This window comes from Coregonus lavaretus, assembly GCF_964263955.1.
Source record: "Coregonus lavaretus genome assembly, chromosome: 21".
Classification (NCBI taxonomy): Eukaryota; Metazoa; Chordata; class Actinopteri; order Salmoniformes; family Salmonidae; genus Coregonus; species Coregonus lavaretus.
Window position 1 is genome coordinate 22,842,598 of NC_140008.1, and position 18,571 is coordinate 22,861,168.

Genomic DNA, 18,571 nt, shown 5'->3' on the forward strand with positions numbered 1-18,571 from the left:
TATGTGGTTTGCTGATACTTAAAATATCTATCCTTGCATTGTTAGAACTGTCAGGCGTCAGCAACATCGAAGCATAGGAACGTGCCCAATGACTCAAAAGGTAAAAATAAAGGCGTAAAAAAAATGTAATACTATAAATAATGTGCCAAGTGAAATTTACAAAATGAATAGCCTACTCATCTCTCCACTACAGCTCCTCAAATCGTTGCCTGTCAAATCTGTATTAAGATATCACTTAAATCAGAAAAATAATAATAATTAAGGCCACAATAATAATATAAAATGTCAACCGAAGTATGTGTGTCTGTGTGCATTTCAAGAGAGTGCTGGCTCAGACTGATGCATGTTCATATATATTTTATATAATGTATATCAAACTAAAACTAATACAGCATCAAACTTAAAAAGGATCAAGAAAAATAAAGAACAGTTGGTTGTGGAGCCTTTTGAAATTAAAACCAGGCTGGTCGGAGCAGAGCAGGAGGGGTGCAGATCAGGAACATTGAGCCTCTGGCTGCTTGTGAGGGTCGGGTGGGAGGGGGTTAGGGGGGTCCGTCACTGGCTGGGTGAGTGGAGGGGTAGGAGGGTGGGGGGGTCAATGAGGGTACGGGCCAAATGCAGGTGGAGATGAGATAGTCCAGCATTCTCCAGGAAATGGTTCTTCGTTTTTTTTGTTTATCTTATTGAAACACAACACGTCTAAAATAGCAGCCGTACTATAGTGGGAAGTCCTTGTTCGTGATGCTGTTCTTCTACTCAAAAGTTTATTTTTAATATCCTTGATCATACTGTAAGAGTGTGGGCAGAGAAAACCATGACACTGCAATTAAGTGAGGGGCGAGAGTGTTTGGCTGTGTGATTGTGGTTGCTTCTCTGTGCATACGTGTACACTAGGCATTCAAGTATGATGCACAGGCCAAGAGCAGAGAAGCTTACATGTGAGTTTTGTGGGTGTGTTTGTGTCTGAGTAGTGTACTGTATGTTGTGTATTGTGTGTTTGAGAGTTCACATCTGTGTGAGAGGGTGGTCGGTCTCTGTAGACCCACTGGGACCATGCTAGAGCTCTTCACTACTCTTCCAGCCAGTCCCACCACCACATGGCCAGGCCAGTCAGTCCTACTCTTTAGCTTCCAGGAACAGGGTCTCCTGAGGGAAAAGCTTGGCCTCCAGTAAAGACGAGGCTGGGTCTAGCTGGGTGATCTGCAGAGAAGGAGAGAACAAATCAAGAACCATGAGACTAGTTCACATTCATACAGGTTACATGACAGTCATTACAAGTCTTTGTTCTAGCTTGAGTTGGAAATGACCTTTCACTACATGTTTACATCAGGGTTTCTTAAAGGGATACTAGCATGCTAGCAGATACCCATAGACTTCCTATCATTTTGATAACGCTAATTAGCAGTGGCTCGCGAAACTACCTCTAACTTCCTTCATACTAGACACAGACATAAAAATGGTATCCATGAGTTCATCTGACTCTGGGGAAGTAGATAAAGGGCCTCATTGCCAACATCCCGAAGTATCCCTTTAAACTATGGGTCGGGACCCAGTGGGCCATGGGCATGTGCTAAGTAGGTTACGAGTTATGAGAATACATCTATAATAACACACTATTTCTTAATTTGTGACGTTGGAGGAAGATTGTCAATTTCTAATTTGGGCATCGAGCTGAAAAGGTTTAAGAACCCCTGGTTTACATGAAAAGTATTCAGTTGCAATGTGCTGAGGAAATAGTACAAATGATCAACTAGTCCAATTCTTAGCCTTTATCTCCTTGTACACATCTTTCTATGTACCTTAGGATATGTACACAAAAGTGGATCTCCCAATGTACGCCTTGCAACGATATGTACTCTGCGTGGTGTAAGTCTCTTCCATCATATAGAAAAGCTGGGACCGTGAGGCAGTAATCTGATCATTTATGTTCCAGTGGCCAGCGTTACGTTTCCCAGAGAGATTTATAATTTCTGTTTTTGTAAGGCTTCCATCCAAACTAAACTGCTGTGGTTTCTACAAGGACCTGCCTTGAACGATGTGTTACGACCATAAACGAACCCCCTCGCCCTACTGAATGAATGACCAAACACAGACTTAAGGTAGACGGTAATATTAAAGTGACACATTCACAGTGTATCAATAAGCGGCAAAATAATTCAAATCCAAGTTGAGTGCACCGGCAGCGCAAGACCATAATGCAGCTAATTTTCTTAGGTTACCCATGTGTCAACATGGCTATGTTGTTTAACATGAGGCGACCCTGCCTCCTAGCTTATGAGGGTTAATCACCGGGGGTCTCCAGTTACATAGGCCCCTGTCGTCCCCGTCCCCACACCTGGGCCCTCTGTCTACTGTGACGTGGGGGCCAGGCCAGGGCTTATCTGCTTGCCTGTGGTTAGACCTCCTATTATGATCACTGGGGTGGTAATTAACTAGCAGGCCTCAGACAACCAGCGCAGTAAGGTCAGAGTTCAGCTCACACTGATGAGCCCATCCTCACAAAGACAGATTAGGTGGAGAAACACCGCTGGATAAGGTAATGGCTGAGAGACCTTTGAGGAGGCTGAAACATGAGCACTGAAACCAAGTCAAACACCCACCTCTCCTCTCACCGTGGAGTCAGAGTTGGCTGCGTAACTATCCTTACAGATGTGTCTCTCTCAATCACTGCTCTGGCTGGGGGAGTAATCCCTGGAGTTGTAAATTGTCTTGCCCGGTTCTCCGTTGAAGTTGGATGTATTGTGACTTATGCTGCCAACAGGCTGATCCTACTCCCTGATATAACATCTCATGTTCTTCTGTTCTACCACACATACGGAAATAAAACACATTTTCCCTCAATGAGTCACCTTTCCTAATGAGTCATATTTCCAATGATCATTGAGTCATCAAAAGCTAACCTTCAATAGAGCTAGATAAAGTACATCATTTCAAAGCTATGATGCCTGGAGTTCAAAGAGGAGCAAGAATTCATCAGCAAACACAAATATTCCCAGAGGAAGGGGGAAATGTCACACCAATGGAGGCTGTTTGGCTTCATCTCCTCATACTAATTTCTCCTGTCATCTGGGCTCTCCGCTCCTCAGCATGACCTGAGGGCGTAAGTCAGCACAGGGAGGGGGTGTCACGGCAACCTACACAACACACCACAGCGAGGGGAAAGCAAGATGGCGTGCTGCTAACAGATTACATCCCAACGGGTGAATGCCTTTCTCCCCACCTTCTGCTCAGTATTTCACAAATGCCAGCTATGCAAATGAGCCTGACAAGCATGTTATTACACCACAGCATCAGGTATGAGTAAATGAGGGTTTAGGGAGGGTCAGGTGCGGCTGTGTGTGTGTGTGTGTTGGGGGGAGGGGAGAGCATCTGACTAAAAAGAAAGTAGAGAAACAAGATGCCACACTGACACAGGAGACAAGCGCCATTGGTGATTGTTTACATTGTTATCCAATTAACAGACCACAAGCATCGGGGCATCCGTCAACAAACAAAGCTGTTGTTTTCCTCTCCACTCTGCGTCGCAATCTCCATATTTTCACTGTCTGGCTCGGCCTAGACTCGATGAATTCTCTTCTCCCCTGACTGACACATACCGCAGCACATATACAGTCCAACATTATTCATGATATGGCTAACAAAACAATCTTATCAAGAACAGCTCTATGATAAAGGCAATGCACAAGCATTAGCATATGTTAGTATAGTAGATAAACCAACTAGGTGTAAGACACATCAACATGAAAGTCAAGCACCAGTGTGTGGAGGGTCATTTTAAGAGTGTTTTGAAGATTCCGGTTGAATCCGTAGCAGTAGTGTTTTCTCTAACGCTTGATGATGTTGATGGTGGATAATCCTCAAACCCTATCACACGTACTCATCCTGACAGGCCTAACACAGTGGCCAAACAAATCCTGAGCAGAGCGAGATGCCACCTTGCTTGAGAGATCCACTACTACTGTAAATGTTGTACATTTGTATGACGTATACATGCAAGGCTCCCTTGAAAAAGAGGCCTTGGTCTCAAATGGTACTTCCCTGCTAAAATAAAGCTTAAATAAAACAATTCAAACTACTGTCACAATAGTCTAATCCCGCTGAAAATGTAATCTAAAACTAAAATCTTTATTTACGTCTATGGCAAAAAACAAAACAAAAAAAAAAGCATTATTCATGTACACTACTTATGCAAGTTACACAAGGACTACAGAGGTTTCAGTGTGAACATCAATATGTGGGTTGTATAAAGAAAATAACGCACAAGATTAATTTCATTCCTACCATCGAACAGAGCTTCCACCCTCCCGCTGTAAGTATATGTTTGAAGGATTACATTTCTAGATTTTATTTGAGATCATGTTGGATCTCTACTTCCAATCTCTAGTGAAGGACTAGTAGGAACATTTCAGCATATTTATATGCGTTTGAGACAATCTGCTATTACATTACAGAAAATAATGTATTAACTCAATGTTACGGTCTTCAGTGTTATGATTGCATCATGTTTAACATAATTAAGAATTAAGTTGAAATTAAAATAAATATTGCAAATCACTTCATTAGCATGAATAAAACACATTTGATAACTTGAGTGAAAAAATAAAAACACCTGTCTCAAGATGTCAATTTCCAACAATTAAACATGCAGCTGAAATAACGCATTTTTAATGAAGCCATTTAGGTTCTATGTCAATTAAATCCAAATAGCTTGTCTGTTTTAAAGTTGTGTTGTCAAGTGTTTATTCGGCCAATTACAAAAGCAGTGGGAGATCATTATGTGCTTCCAGGAACGATGGCAACACGTAGAGCAGGGGTGTGAACAGCCCACTTCAAAGCGGGCCGCCGCGTAGCCTGAAGGAGGGAGGGAGGACTGGAGGTTGAAAGGGGGGACTGCCGTTACCCAGGGGAACAGGCCCTGAGCTTTTAACTTCTCTTGAACAGGGAAGCACTACGCTCTCACAAGACCTATCTGCTGCCTAGAGCAGAGCCAACACAAACAGCAGTCACACACACAGTTGATACAGCGTGAGACTGAGTACAGTATGCATGTACAGCACTGTGGGGCAGGGGTGTGATAAGTCTGTCAGAGCGCTATATCCTACATGGAGCTTTGGAGCTATACCCCACATACAGTCATATAGGTGGGAGAGGATATTGTGGAGTTTTGGGGAAAGAGTATGAATTTTGGGACTATATCAATAAACTGCAACTGTTCTTCCTGCGCACTTCATGGTTTCAGACTTGAAATGAACCAAGTGGTGCAGCTGATGTCCATTTCATTGCACTGTTTATTTTTTCTACAGCTTTGTCTAAATCATTCTACACATCGGCACTTTCAAACATTGTATTTTCAAAAACTTGGAACATCAATTAGGGTAAGGTAAAACCCGGCACAAAGTACAGTATCACAACATGAAGAAAAATAACACGTGTAGACAATGTTTTGGTGTCTGAAACCTATTGGGTATACTGTGCTAAATTAACTCATGACTGGAAAAACGTACAGCTGCGTTTGCACAGGCAGCCCAATTCTGATATTTTTTTCTACCAATTGGTCTTTTGACCAATAACATCAGATCTTTTCACATCAGATCTTTTCCAGAGCTGATCTGATTGGTGAAAAGACTAATAAGTTAAACAAATATCAGAATTGGGCTGCATGTGTAAACGCTGCGTGAGTGTAAAGAGAAATGTTGAAGCAGACCAAAAATGAAACTTCCCCAATAACAAACAAGCAGGCAAAAAACCCAAAGTATAAAGTCAGCAATGCATTTTCCTTTCTTTCGGTTTAATCATCTTGCACTAAATTGATTTCTTATTGCTGGCAATTCTCTTAAGTTGTCATGCATGGGAAGTAAGGAGAGATGAAGTTTAAACATTTATGGTGCATTACAAATGCAATAGTGGTACATCCACTAATCCGAGCAGAGCAACAGTGGGAGCGTCTGGAGGAGATTGAGGCTCATTTTAATTAGAGAGAAGAGCTGGAGGATTAGACGGACTGGGCAATGTGTTCCGATGCACAAACATACACTGGCACATTCTGCTAGATTGCGTCCCAAATGACACCATATTTCCTATGTAGTGCCCTACTTTTCACCAGGGCCAATAGGGCTCTAGTCAAAAGTAGTGCATGATATAGAGAACATGGTGCCATTTGGGACGTAGCATAAACTCTCATTTCTCCTCCTCTGCCTCATATCTACTGGAATTTCTAAGGAAATGAAGACACATTTTTTATCTTTGCCTAATTTCTCTTTGGTTTTAATTCTGAACACAAAACTGTGAATCCTTGGATTTTAAAGTTGTGAATAAAGCTATACACTATATTACCAAAAGTATGTGGACACCTGCTCGACGAACATCTCATTCCAAAATCATGGGCATTAATATGGAGTTGGTCCCCCCTTAGCTGCTATAACAGCCTCCAATCTTCTAGGAAGGCTTTCCACTAGATGATGGAACATTGCTGCGGTGACTTGCTTCCATTCAGCCATAAAAGCATTAGTGAGGTCAGGTACTGATGTTGGGCGATTAGGCCCGGCTCGCAGTCGGCGTTCCAATTCATCCCAAAGGTGTTCGATGGGGTTGAGGTCAGGGTTCTGTGCAGGCCAGTCAAGTTTTCCACACCGATCTCAACAAACCATTTCTGTATGGACCTCGCTTTGTGCACGGGGGGGGGGGGGGGGGGGGGGGGGGGGGGATTGTCATGCTGAAACAGGAAAGGGCCATCCCCAAACTGTTGCCACATATTTGGAAGCACGGAATCATCTAGAATGTCATTTTATGCTGTATCGTTAAGATTTCCCTTCACTGGAACTAAGGGGCCTAGCCCGAACCATGAAACACAGCCCCAGACCATTATTCCTCCTCCACCAAGCTTTACAGTTGGCACTATGCATTCAGGGAGGTAGCGTTTACCTGGCATCCGCCAAACACAGATTCGTCCGTCGGACTGCCAGATGGTGAAGCGTGATTCATCACTCCAGAGAATGCGTTTCCACTGCTCCACAGTCCAATGGCGGCGAGCTTTACACCACTCCAGACGACTCTTGGCATTGCACATGATGATCTTAGGCTTGCGTGCAGCTGCTTGGCCATGGAAACCCATTTCATGAAGCTCCCCACGAACAGTTCTTGTGCTGATGTTGCTTCCAGAGGCAGTTTGGAAGTCGGTAGTGAGCATTGCAACCGAGGACAGACGATTTTTATGCGCTACAGCACTCGGCAGTCCCGTTCTGTGAGCTTGTGTGGCCTACTACTTCGCAGCTGAGCCGTTGTTGCTGCTAGACATTTCCACTTCACAATAAGAACACTTACAGTTGACTGGGGCAGCTCTACCAGGGCCGAAATTTGACGAACTGACTTGTTGGAAAGGTGGCATCCTATGACGGTGCCACTTTGAAAGTCACTGAGCTCTTCAGTAAGGCCATTCTACTGCCAATGTTTGTCTATGGAGATTGCATGGTGGTGTGCTCGATTTTATACACCTGTCAGCAATGGGTGTGGCTGAAATAGCCAAATCCACTCATTTGAAGGGGTGTCAACATACTTTGGTTTATATAGTGTATCTGCTTGAATAAATGAACGCAAGTGTGTGTGTGTGTACACAGTATATTAAACATTAGGAACACACTTTCCTAATATTGAGTTGCCCCCCCACTCTTTTGCCCTCAGAACAGTCTCAATTCGTCGGGGCATGGACTCTACAATGTGTCGAAAGCGTTCCACAGGGATGCTGGCCCATGTTGACGCCAATGCTTCCCACAGTTGTGTCAAGTTGGCTGGATGTCCTTGGGTGGTGGACCGTAATTGATACACACAGGAAACTCTTAAGTGTGAAAAACCCAGCAGCGTTGCAGTTCTTGACACAAACCGGTGCGCCTGGTACATACTACCATACCCTGTTCAAAGGCACTTAAATATTTTGTCTTGCCCATTCACCCTCTGAATGGCACACATACACAATCCATGTCTCAATTGTCTTAAGGCCTAAAATCCTTCTTTAACCTGTCTCTTCCCCTTCACCCACACTGATACGGAGATGGTCAGATGACGCGGATGCTACGCTACAGGACTGTTTTGCTAGCACACACTGGAATATGTTCCGGGATTCATCCAATGGCATTAAGGACTATACCACCTCAGTCAGTCATCGGCTTCATCAATAAGTGCATCGATGACGTCCCCACAGTGACCGTACGTACATATCGCAACCAGAAGCCATGGATTACAGGCAACATCCGCATCGAGCTAAAGGCTAGAGCTGCCGCTTCAAGGAGTGGGACACGAATCCGGACGCTTATAAGAAATCCCGCTACGCCCTCAGACGAACCATCAAACAGGCAAAGCGTCAATAAAGGATTAAGATTGAATCCTACTACACCGGCTCTGATGATCGTCGGATGTGGCAGGGCTTGAAAACTATTACGGACTACAAAGGGAAACCCAGCCGCGAGATTCCCAGTGATGCGAGCCTACCAGACGAGCTAAATGCCTTTTATGCTTGCTTTGAGGCAAGCAACACTGAAGCACGCACGAGAGCACCAGCTGTTCCGGACGACTGTGTGATAATGCTCTCGTTAGCCGATGTGAGCAAGACCTTTAAACACGTCAACATTCACAAAGCCGCGGGGCCAGACGGATTACCAGGACGTTTACTCAAAGCATGCGCGGACCAACTGGCAAGTGTCTTCACTGACATTTTCAACATCTCCCTGACCGAGTCTGTAATACCTACATGTTTCAAGCAGACCATAGTCCCTGTGCCCAAGAAAGCGAAGGTAACCCGCCTAAATGATTACCGCCCTGTAGCACGTCTGTAGCTATGAAGTGCTTTGAAAGGCTGGTCATGGCTCACCTCAACAGCATCATCCCGGATACCCTAGACCCACTCCAATTCGCAATCTCAATCGCACTCCACACTGCCTTTTCCCACCTGGACAAAAGGAACACCTATGTGAGAATGCTGTTCATTGACTACAGCTCAGCGTTCAACACCATAGTGCTCACAAAGCTCATCACTAAGCTAAGGACCCTTGGACTAAACACCTCCATCTGCAACTGGATCTTGGACTTCCTGACGGGCCGCCCCCAGGTGGTAAGGGTAGGCAACAACACTTCTGCCACGCTGATCCTCAACACTGGGTCCCCTCAGGGGTGTGTGCTTAGTCCCCTCCTGTACTCCCTGTTCACCTACAACTGCGTGGTCAAACAACTCCAACACCATCTTTAAGTTTGCTGAACTACACGGGAGGATCTTGTCAATGGCAGCTGGGACTATAGTCACCAAGAAAACAATTGGTAACACACTACGCCGTGAAGGACTGACATCCTGCAGCGCCCGCAAGGTCCCCCTGCTCAAGAAAGCACATATACATGCCCGTCTGAAGTTTGCCAATGAACATCTGAATGATTCAGAGGAGAACTGGGTGAAAGTGTTGTGGTCAGATGAGACCAAAATCGAGCTCTTTGGCATCAACTCAACTCGCCGTGTTTGGAGGAGGAGGAATGCTGCCTATGACCCCAAGAACACCATCCCCACCGTCAAACATGGAGGTGGAAGCATTATGCTTTGGGGGTGTTTTTCTGCTAAGGGGACAGGACAACTTCACCGCATCAAAGGGACGATGGACGGGGCCATGTACCGTCAAATCTTGGGTGAGAACCTCCTTCCCTCAGCCAGGGCATTGAAAATGGGTCGTGGATGGGTATTCCAGCATGACAATGACCCAAAACACACGGCCAAGGCAACAAAGGAGTGCCTCAAGAAGAAGCACATTAAGGTCCTGGAGTGGCCTAGCCAGTCTCCAGACCTTAATCCCATAGAAAATCTGTGGAGGGAGCTGAAGGTTCGAGTTGCCAAAAGTCAGCCTCAAAACCTTAATGACTTGGAGAAGATCTGCAAAGAGGAGTGGGACAAAATCCCTCCTGAGATGTGTGCAAACCTGGTGGCCAACTACAAGAAACATCTGACCTCTGTGATTGCCAACAAGGGTTTTGCCACCAAGTACTAAGTCATGTTTTGCAGAGGGGTCAAATACTTAATTCCCTCATTAAAATGCAAATCAATTTATAACATTTTTGACATGCGTTTTTCTGGATTTTTTTAAAAATTCTGTCTCTCACTGTTCAAATATACCTACCATTAAAATTATAGACTGATCATTTCTTTGTCAGTGGGCAAACGTACAAAATCAGCAGGGGATCAAATACCTTTTTCCCTCACTGTATATACTATATTACACTGCTGCTACTCGCTGTTTATTATCGATGCATAGTCACTTTACCCCTACCTACATGTACAAATGACGTGGACTAACCTGTACCCTGCACATTGACTTGGTACCCCTGTATATACAGTGGGGAAAAAAGTATTTAGTCAGCCACCAATTGTGCAAGTTCTCCCACTTAAAAAGATGAGAGAGGCCTGTAATTTTCATCATAGGTACACGTCAACTATGACAGACAAATTGAGAAAAAAAATCCAGAAAATCACATTGGAGGATGTTTAATGAATTTATTTGCAAATTATGGTGGAAAATAAGTATTTGGTCACCTACAAACAAGCAAGATTTCTGGCTCTCACAGACCTGTAACTTCTTCTTTAAGAGGCTCCTCTGTCCTCCACTCGTTACCTGTATTAATGGCACCTGTTTGAACTTGTTATCAGTATAAAAGACACCTGTCCACAACCTCAAACAGTCACACTCCAAACTCCACTATGGCCAAGACCAAAGAGCTGTCAAAGGACACCAGAAACAAAATTGTAGACCTGCACCAGGCTGGGAAGACAATCTGCAATAGGTAAGCAGCTTGGTTTGAAGAAATCAACTGTGGGAGCAATTATTAGGAAATGGAAGACATACAAGACCACTGATAATCTCCCTCGATCTGGGGCTCCACGCAAGATCTCACCCCGTGGGGTCAAAATGATCACAAGAACGGTGAGCAAAAATCCCAGAACCACACGGGGGGACCTAGTGAATGACCTGCAGAGAGCTGGGACCAAAGTAACAAAGCCTACCATCAGTAACACACTACGCCGCCAGGGACTCAAATCCTGCAGTGCCAGACGTGTCCCCCTCCTTAAGCCAGTACATGTCCAGGCCCGTCTGAAGTTTGCTAGAGTGCATTTGGATGATCCAGAAGAGGATTGGGAGAATGTCATATGGTCAGATGAAACCAAAATAGAACTTTTTGGTAAAAACTCAACTCGTCGTGTTTGGAGGACAAAGAATGCTGAGTTACATCCAAAGAACACCATTCCTACTGTGAAGCATGGGGGTGGAAACATCATGCTTTGGGGCTGTTTTTCTGCAAAGGGACCAGGACGACTGATCCGTGTAAAGGAAAGAATGAATGGGGCCATGTATCGTGAGATTTTGAGTGAAAACCTCCTTCCATCAGCAAGGGCATTGAAGATGAAACGTGGCTGGGTCTTTCAGCATGACAATGATCCCAAACACACCGCCCGGGCAACGAAGGAGTGGCTTTGTAAGAAGCATTTCAAGGTCCTGGAGTGGCCTAGCCAGTCTCCAGATCTCAACCCCATAGAAAATCTTTGGAGGGAGTTGAAAGTCTGTGTTGCCCAGCGACAGCCCCAAAACATCACTGCTCTAGAGGAGATCTGCATGGAGGAATGGGCCAAAATACCAGCAACAGTGTGTGAAAACCTTGTGAAGACTTACAGAAAACGTTTGACCTGTGTCATTGCCAACAAAGGGTATATAACAAAGTATTGAGAAACTTTTGTTATTGACCAAATACTTATTTTCCACCATAATTTGCAAATAAAATCATTAAAAATCCTACAATGTGATTTTCTGGATTTTTTCCCCCTCATTTTGTCTGTCATAGTTGCCGTGTACCTATGATGAAAATTACAGGCCTCTCTCATCTTTTTAAGTGGGAGAACTTGCACAATTGGTGGCTGACTAAATACTTTTTTCCCCCCACTGTAGCCTCATTATTGGTATTTTATTGTCTTACTTTTTATTCCCATTCTTTACTTTAGTTTATTTGGTAAATATTTTCTTAACTCTTTCTTGAACTGCATTGTTGGTTAAGGGCTTGTAAGTAAGCATTTCATGGTAAGGTCTACACCTGTTGTATTCGGTGCATGTGACTAATAAAGTTTGATTTGATTTGATTCAAGTGGATTTAACAAGTGACATCAATTAGGGATCATAGCTTTCACCTGGTCAGTCTATGGCATGGATAGAGCAGGTGTCCTTAATGTTTTGTACACTCAGTGTATGTGCGTGTGTAAATGTTTTGTGTGTATAATGTGTGTGTGTGTGTGCGTGAGTTAGAGAGAGAGAAATGTTTGTACCCCCATGTTCCCTACAGACCAGGATGGCAGGCTGTCTGGGCGGGCAGCCCCCCCCCCCCACCCCCACACACACACACACACACAATTAATGGAAATCCAATTTTGTTTCCACCACTCCAATTAAGCAGGTAGTTAAAACCGTGCTCATTAGCTACCTGCCACAGCTCAGAGCAGAGCGTGGCTACCAGCTCTAATTACTTGGAGAACTCCGGTCAGTGCTGCGCTGTGCACCGCGGCTGAGGAGAATACTGCTGACTGTATTGTATCCTAAGTAGCCAGTGCTCTTTTGTGCATGTGCACTGGCTCCTAATTAATATTCACCAAATTAGAAATGCACTTGTGGATAGAAGCAAAAACACACTTGCGTGTGGACGCATGCACATGCATGAAAAACACATTTCTCATTAGCCCACCATGGCTTTTAATTATACAGCAATCTTCTAACTATCTGAACAGTCACACTCTCTGGGCACTGGGGATTGAGATGAGCAACAAACTCGAGCCACTTGCCGGGATGAGCCAATTATTACTGTGGATTTCTCCTGCAGAGATGTTACATTACAATCAGGACGACTGAGCATTCTGCTGAGTTTATGATGACTGCTCAGTACCTGTAGTTAGGGAACTGCAGGCACTGAGCAAAGAAAGCTAAACATAAGAGGGTTAAATGTTAGTCATTATAGACCATGGTTCTATCTTGTTATAAAGCATCTGAATTGATGCGTGTGTGTGAGCTGTGTGAGTGTTTTTACTGCAGCATTTTAAGGCTGTACTCACGTTTCTGCGGGGGAAGGTGGTGAGCAGTTTGAAGTCGTCCCAGGGGTAGCCCTTGGAGGCCACAAAGTCAAACAGGACCTGCAGCTTGGTGCTGCCCAGGAAGCGCCGCACCAGGAACTCTCCACTGGGGGTTCGGATACGCAGCTTGCTAATTGGCTCTCCTCCCTCCTCCGCAGGCTCTGGCGGCAGGGCGTGCTCCAATGAGAGGCGGATGGCCTGGACAAAGGGGAGGGACAAACAGATAGGTCGTTAGGTACGGAAGACAGTGATTATTCACAGTTGGACAATATTAATTGTCATTTATAGGTGTGATTTATTTGCTTACTATATACCTACTTAAATGTTAAGATATAAATAACAGATTGATTTTGTAACTGTTTAATGTAACAAATTGTGGTAGAAATGGGCACTCAAACTACAAGGCAAAATTTAGATTCAACGTAATTTATAAGGCATCGAATCCTGACCTGTTCTTCTAAAACGTGTAGGCTTTAAGTTACCTTCATAAAGACATACAGTACAGCGCTAACTCGTGCCGAGGTAGATTAGATAACGGCCCAGAACAAAAAGGCTAGCCTCATCAACAGCAGAGAAATTAATCAGGTCTCCAGTGTCACAGAGCAGGACCTGCTGCTTCCGCGGGCTCTTTCCCTCCAGCTTGTTGTTCCTGTTTTGACAGTGGGTAGCATATGCTGTGACAACACACGGCAGCTTTATTTACCAACCATAATGCAATTATATTTTATAAAAGTGTACAACAGTAGTTCATTAGCACTTCCAGGCTTTGAGTGGGCACGTGCCGGAGGCTCTCCCCCAGGTAGGGGCCTGGTAAAGGGGCCCCCAGGGCCCCCTGCAGCACACGGATCTGTGGCGTCTAAAGCCACACGGCACGCCTCACTCAAGAGTCTGCTCCACACAAAGAGCACTCGGGGGCATCACCACTCACCGCAATAAAACAAACACCACCACAGGAGGGGCAGGGGGGAGGGGCCAGTGCATGCACCTGACAGAAGCACCATGGGGCCCCTGAATGTGTAAAATAATGACATCACCACTCCCCCCTCTGCCTACCTCTTCCTTTCATCTCCCGCTCCACAAAAAAAAAAATATATATCACAGAATGCATTCCCCTTGTCCTCGTGTGTGTTTACTGTGGTGTTTGTTTTCCTGCTGCCTGCGGGGTATTGTGGCGGGTGGTGCAGGGCAGAAACAGCCAGAGACGCACGGCAGACCGGAGGGTTCTGGTCTGTGGGTACAGTGTGTAGGCCAGGGAGGGAGTGAATGGCTGGCTGAGTGCTTGGCTGGGCTCCAGGTGTGGGACACCATGCTGCCTTGTTTACTCACACACAATGTCAAAGAAATGAGGCGTTGGAGCAACCAGGGGTAAGCAGCACACAGCTCTGAATGGTTGGGACAGGGGTTGTCCTTCCTCCACACGCCATAGACACACAGGCTCCGCTTAATGTCTCCCATCTTTCTACCGGACGACCAACAGCAGTAGTAGCGAGCGATAGCGCGAAACGATCTGGAACTAGATCTGTGTTTTGAATTCTAGCTTTGTTTAAACACAGAGGTTCCAGTGCCAGTTACTGTTGTGTGATGATTCATGAAGTTCTGATGTATGCACAAACTGTATGTAATACTGATGTATAGCTAGATGTAATCTATGAAGACGTGCAACCTGTGAAAGACTGTCATACACAAATCATGGCACACACACAGAGACATCCCTTTACCTCACCACTGTTGTACGCGATCATGGTTGTGGTATGATATGTGTTGTTGTGTATCTGTGGCTTATAACTTGTAGTCTTCCTCCAGGTTGTTTGCGTCTTCCTCCAGGTTGTTTGCGTCTTCCTCCAGGTTGTTTGCGTCTTCCTCCAGGTTGTTTGCGTCTTCCTCCAGGTTGTTTGCGTCTTCCTCCAGGTTGTTTGCGTCTTCCTCCAGGTTGTTTGCGTCTTCCTCCAGGTTGTTTGTGTCTTCCTCCAGGTTGTTTGTGTCTTCCTCCAGGTTGTTTGCCCCCTCTTGTCCCTTAGGCTTCATTAGTGACTCCACTAGTGTCTCTCAGTCTCCACTGTCATCATTAAACACACCCTCCTGCCTGCCTGCCTCACACAACCAGACACGTGAAACACATCAGTCGACCGGCTGAAAATACACCTGACACAATCATACAGGTCAGGTCAAAGAATAAAATGATGTTTATGTTTGCCCCTGTTTGAGCCTTTAGGGCCACAAGGTATCTGTATTTTGAATGTTTCCAAGGCAGCAGCTACTCTTCCTGGCATCCAAACAAGATTAAGGCAATTACATCAGATTTTTTTTTTTAACAGTCCATCATACAACACATTATTACACCATTACATATCTACAAAACAAAATGTATAATACCGCAATACAACAATATTACAACGTTACAATACACGTGTGTGTATAGTGCGTGTGTTAGAGTCCGTACAGTGCCTTGCAAAAGTATTCATCCCCCTTGACGTTTTTCCTATTTTGTTGCATTACAACCTGTAATTTAATTGGGTATTTATTTGGATTTCATGTAACGGACATACACAAAATAGTCCAAATTGGTGAAGTGAAATGAAAAAAATAACTTGTTCAAAAAAAATCTAAAAAATAAATAACGGAAAAGTGGTGCGTGCATATGTAGTCACCCCCTTGCTATGAAGCCCCTAAATAAGAGCTGGTGCAACCAATTACCTTCAGAAGTCACATAATTAGTTAAATAAAGTCCACCTGTGTGCAATCTAAGTGTCACATGACCTCAGTATATATACACACCTGTTCTGAAAGGCCCCAGAGTCTGCAACACTACTAAGCAAGGGCCACCACCAAGCAAACGGCACCATGAAGAACAAGGAGCTCTCCAAACAGGTCAGGGACAAAGTTGTGGGGAAGTACAGATCAGGGTTGGGATATAAAAAAATTGAAACTTTGAACATCCCACAGAGCACCATTAAATCCATTATTAAAAAATGGAAATAATATGGCACCACAACAAACATGCCAAGAGAAGGCTACCCACCAAAACTCACGGACCAGGCAAGGAGGGCATTAATCAGAGGCAAGAAAGAGACCAAAGATAACCCTGAAGGAGCTGCAAAGCTCCACAGCGGAGATTGGAGTATCTGTCCATGTCCATAGGACCACGTTAAGCCGTACACTCCACAGAGCTGGGCTTTACGGAAGAGTGGCCAGAAAAAAGCCATTGCTTAAAGAAAAAAATAAGCAAACATGTTTGGTGTTCGCCAAAAGGCATGTGGGAGACTCCCCAAACATATGGAAGAAGGTACTCTGGTCAGATGAGACTAAAATTGAGCTTTTTGGCCAGCAAGGAAAACGCTATGTCTGGCGCAAACCCAACACCTCTCATCACCCTGAGAACACCATCACCACAGTGAAGCATGGTGGTGGCAGCATCATGCTGTGGGGATGTTTTTCCATCGGCAGGGACTGGGAAACTGGTCAGAATTGAAGGAATGATGGATGGCGCTAAATACAGGGAAATTCTTGAGGGAAACCTGTTTCAGTCTTCCAGAGATTTGAGAAAGGGACGGAGGTTCACCTTCCAGCAGGACAATGACCCTAAACATACTGCTAAAGCAACACTCGAGAGGTTTAAGGGGAAACATTGAAATGACTTGGAAAGGCCTAGTCAAAGCCCAGACCTCAATCCAATTGAAAATCTGAGGTATGACTTAAAGATCGCTGTACACCAGCGGAACCCATCCAACTTGAAGGAGCTGGAGCAGTTTTGCCTCGAAGAATGGGCAAAAATCCCAGTGGATAGATGTGCCAAGCTTATAGAGACATACCCCAAGAGACTTGCAGCTGTAATTGCTGCAAAAGGTGGCTCTACAAAGTATTGACTTTGGTGGGGTGAAAAGTTATGCACGCTCAAGTTCTCTTTTTTTGTCTTATTCCTTGTTTGTTTCACAATAAAAAATATGTTGCATCTTCAAAGTCATAGGCATGTTGTGTAAATCAAATGATACAAACATCCATTTTAATTCCAGGCTGTAAGGCAACAAAATTGGAAAAATGCCAAGGGGGGTGAATACTTTGCCAAGCCACTGTATGCGTTTTCCTGTGTGTGTGTGTGTGTGTGTGTGTGTGTGTGTGTGTCTTCACAGTCAGCGTTGTTCCATAAGGTGCAGTTTTATCTGTTTAAAAACAGCCCCGGTAAGCCTGTCTGAGGTATAGGAAAAATACGTTGTATATACGTTATGTACAGTGCATTCGGAAAGTATTCAGACCCCTTAACTTTTTTAACATTTTGTTACTTTACAGCCTTATACTAAAATGGACTAAATTGTTTTTTTCCCCTCATCAATCTACACACAATACCCTATAATGATGGTTTTTAGACATTTCTGCAAATGTATAAAAATTAAAAAATGTAAATAATACGTTGACATAAGTATTCAGACCCTTTACTCAGTACTTTGTTGAAGCACCATTGGCAGTGATTACAGCCTCGAGTCTTCTTGGGTATGACGCTACAAGCTTGGCACACCTGTATTTGGGGAGTCTCTCCCATTCTTCTCTGCAGATAATCTCAAGCTCTGTCAGGTTGGATGGGGAGCGTCCCTGCACAGCTATTTTCAGGTCTCTCCAGAGATGTTAGATCGGGTTCAAGTCCAGGCCCTGGCTGGGCCATTCAAGGACATTCAGAGACTTGTCCCGAAGCCACTCCTGCGTTGTCTTGGCTGTTTTCTTAGGGTCGTTGTCCTGTTGGAAGGTGAACCTTCACCCCAGTCTGAGGTTCTGAGTGCTCTGGAGCAGGTTTTCATCAAGGTTCTCTCTGTACTTTGCTCCGTTCCCCTTTCCCACAATCCTGATTAGTCTCCCAGTCTCTGCCGCTGAAAAACATCCCCACAGCATGATGCTGTCACCACCATGCTTCACCGTAGGGATGGTGGAAGGTTTCCTCCAGACGTGACGCTTGGCATTCAGGCCAAAGAGTTAAATCTTGGTTTCATTAGACCAGAGAATCTTATTTCTCATGGTCTGAGAGTTTAGGTGCCTTTTGGCAAACTCCAAGCGGGCTGTCATGTGCCTTTTACTGAGGAGTGGCTTCCGTCTGGACACTCTACCATAAAGGTCTGATTGGTGGAGCGCTGCAAAGATGGTTGTCCTTCTGGAAGGTTCTCCCATCTCCACAGAGGAACTCTGGAGCTTTGTCAGAGTGGCCATTGGGTTCTTGGTCACCTCCCTGACAAAGGCCCTTCTCCCCCGATTGCTCAGTTTGACCGGGCGACCAGCTCTAGGAAGAGCCTTGGTGGTTCCAATCTTCTTCCATTTAAGAATGATTGAGGCCATTGTGTTCTTGGGGACATTTAATGCTGCAGAAATGTTTTGGTACCCTTCCTCAGATCTGTGCCTTGACACAATCCTGTCTCGGAGCTCTACGGACAATTCCTTTGACCTTATGGCTTGGGTTTTGTG

The 18,571-nt window shown here is 44.8% G+C and overlaps 1 protein-coding gene across 2 annotated transcripts in view; it reads right to left on the reverse strand.

The window, feature by feature from the left end:
• Positions 1-340: 340 nt before the first annotated feature.
• The window catches only part of faf1 (Fas (TNFRSF6) associated factor 1), a 94,596-nt gene continuing 76,365 nt past the window's right edge, over positions 341-18,571 (reverse strand). For both annotated transcript variants that reach the window (XM_084185358.1, XM_084185357.1), the window contains exons 18-19: positions 13,112-13,327; positions 341-1,200 (exon numbers count right to left, since the gene is read on the reverse strand). In XM_084185358.1, coding sequence (XP_084041484.1) covers positions 1,117-1,200; positions 13,112-13,327 — 300 coding nt within the window. In that variant the 3' untranslated portion in view covers positions 341-1,116. The remainder of the gene's footprint in view (positions 1,201-13,111; positions 13,328-18,571) is intronic.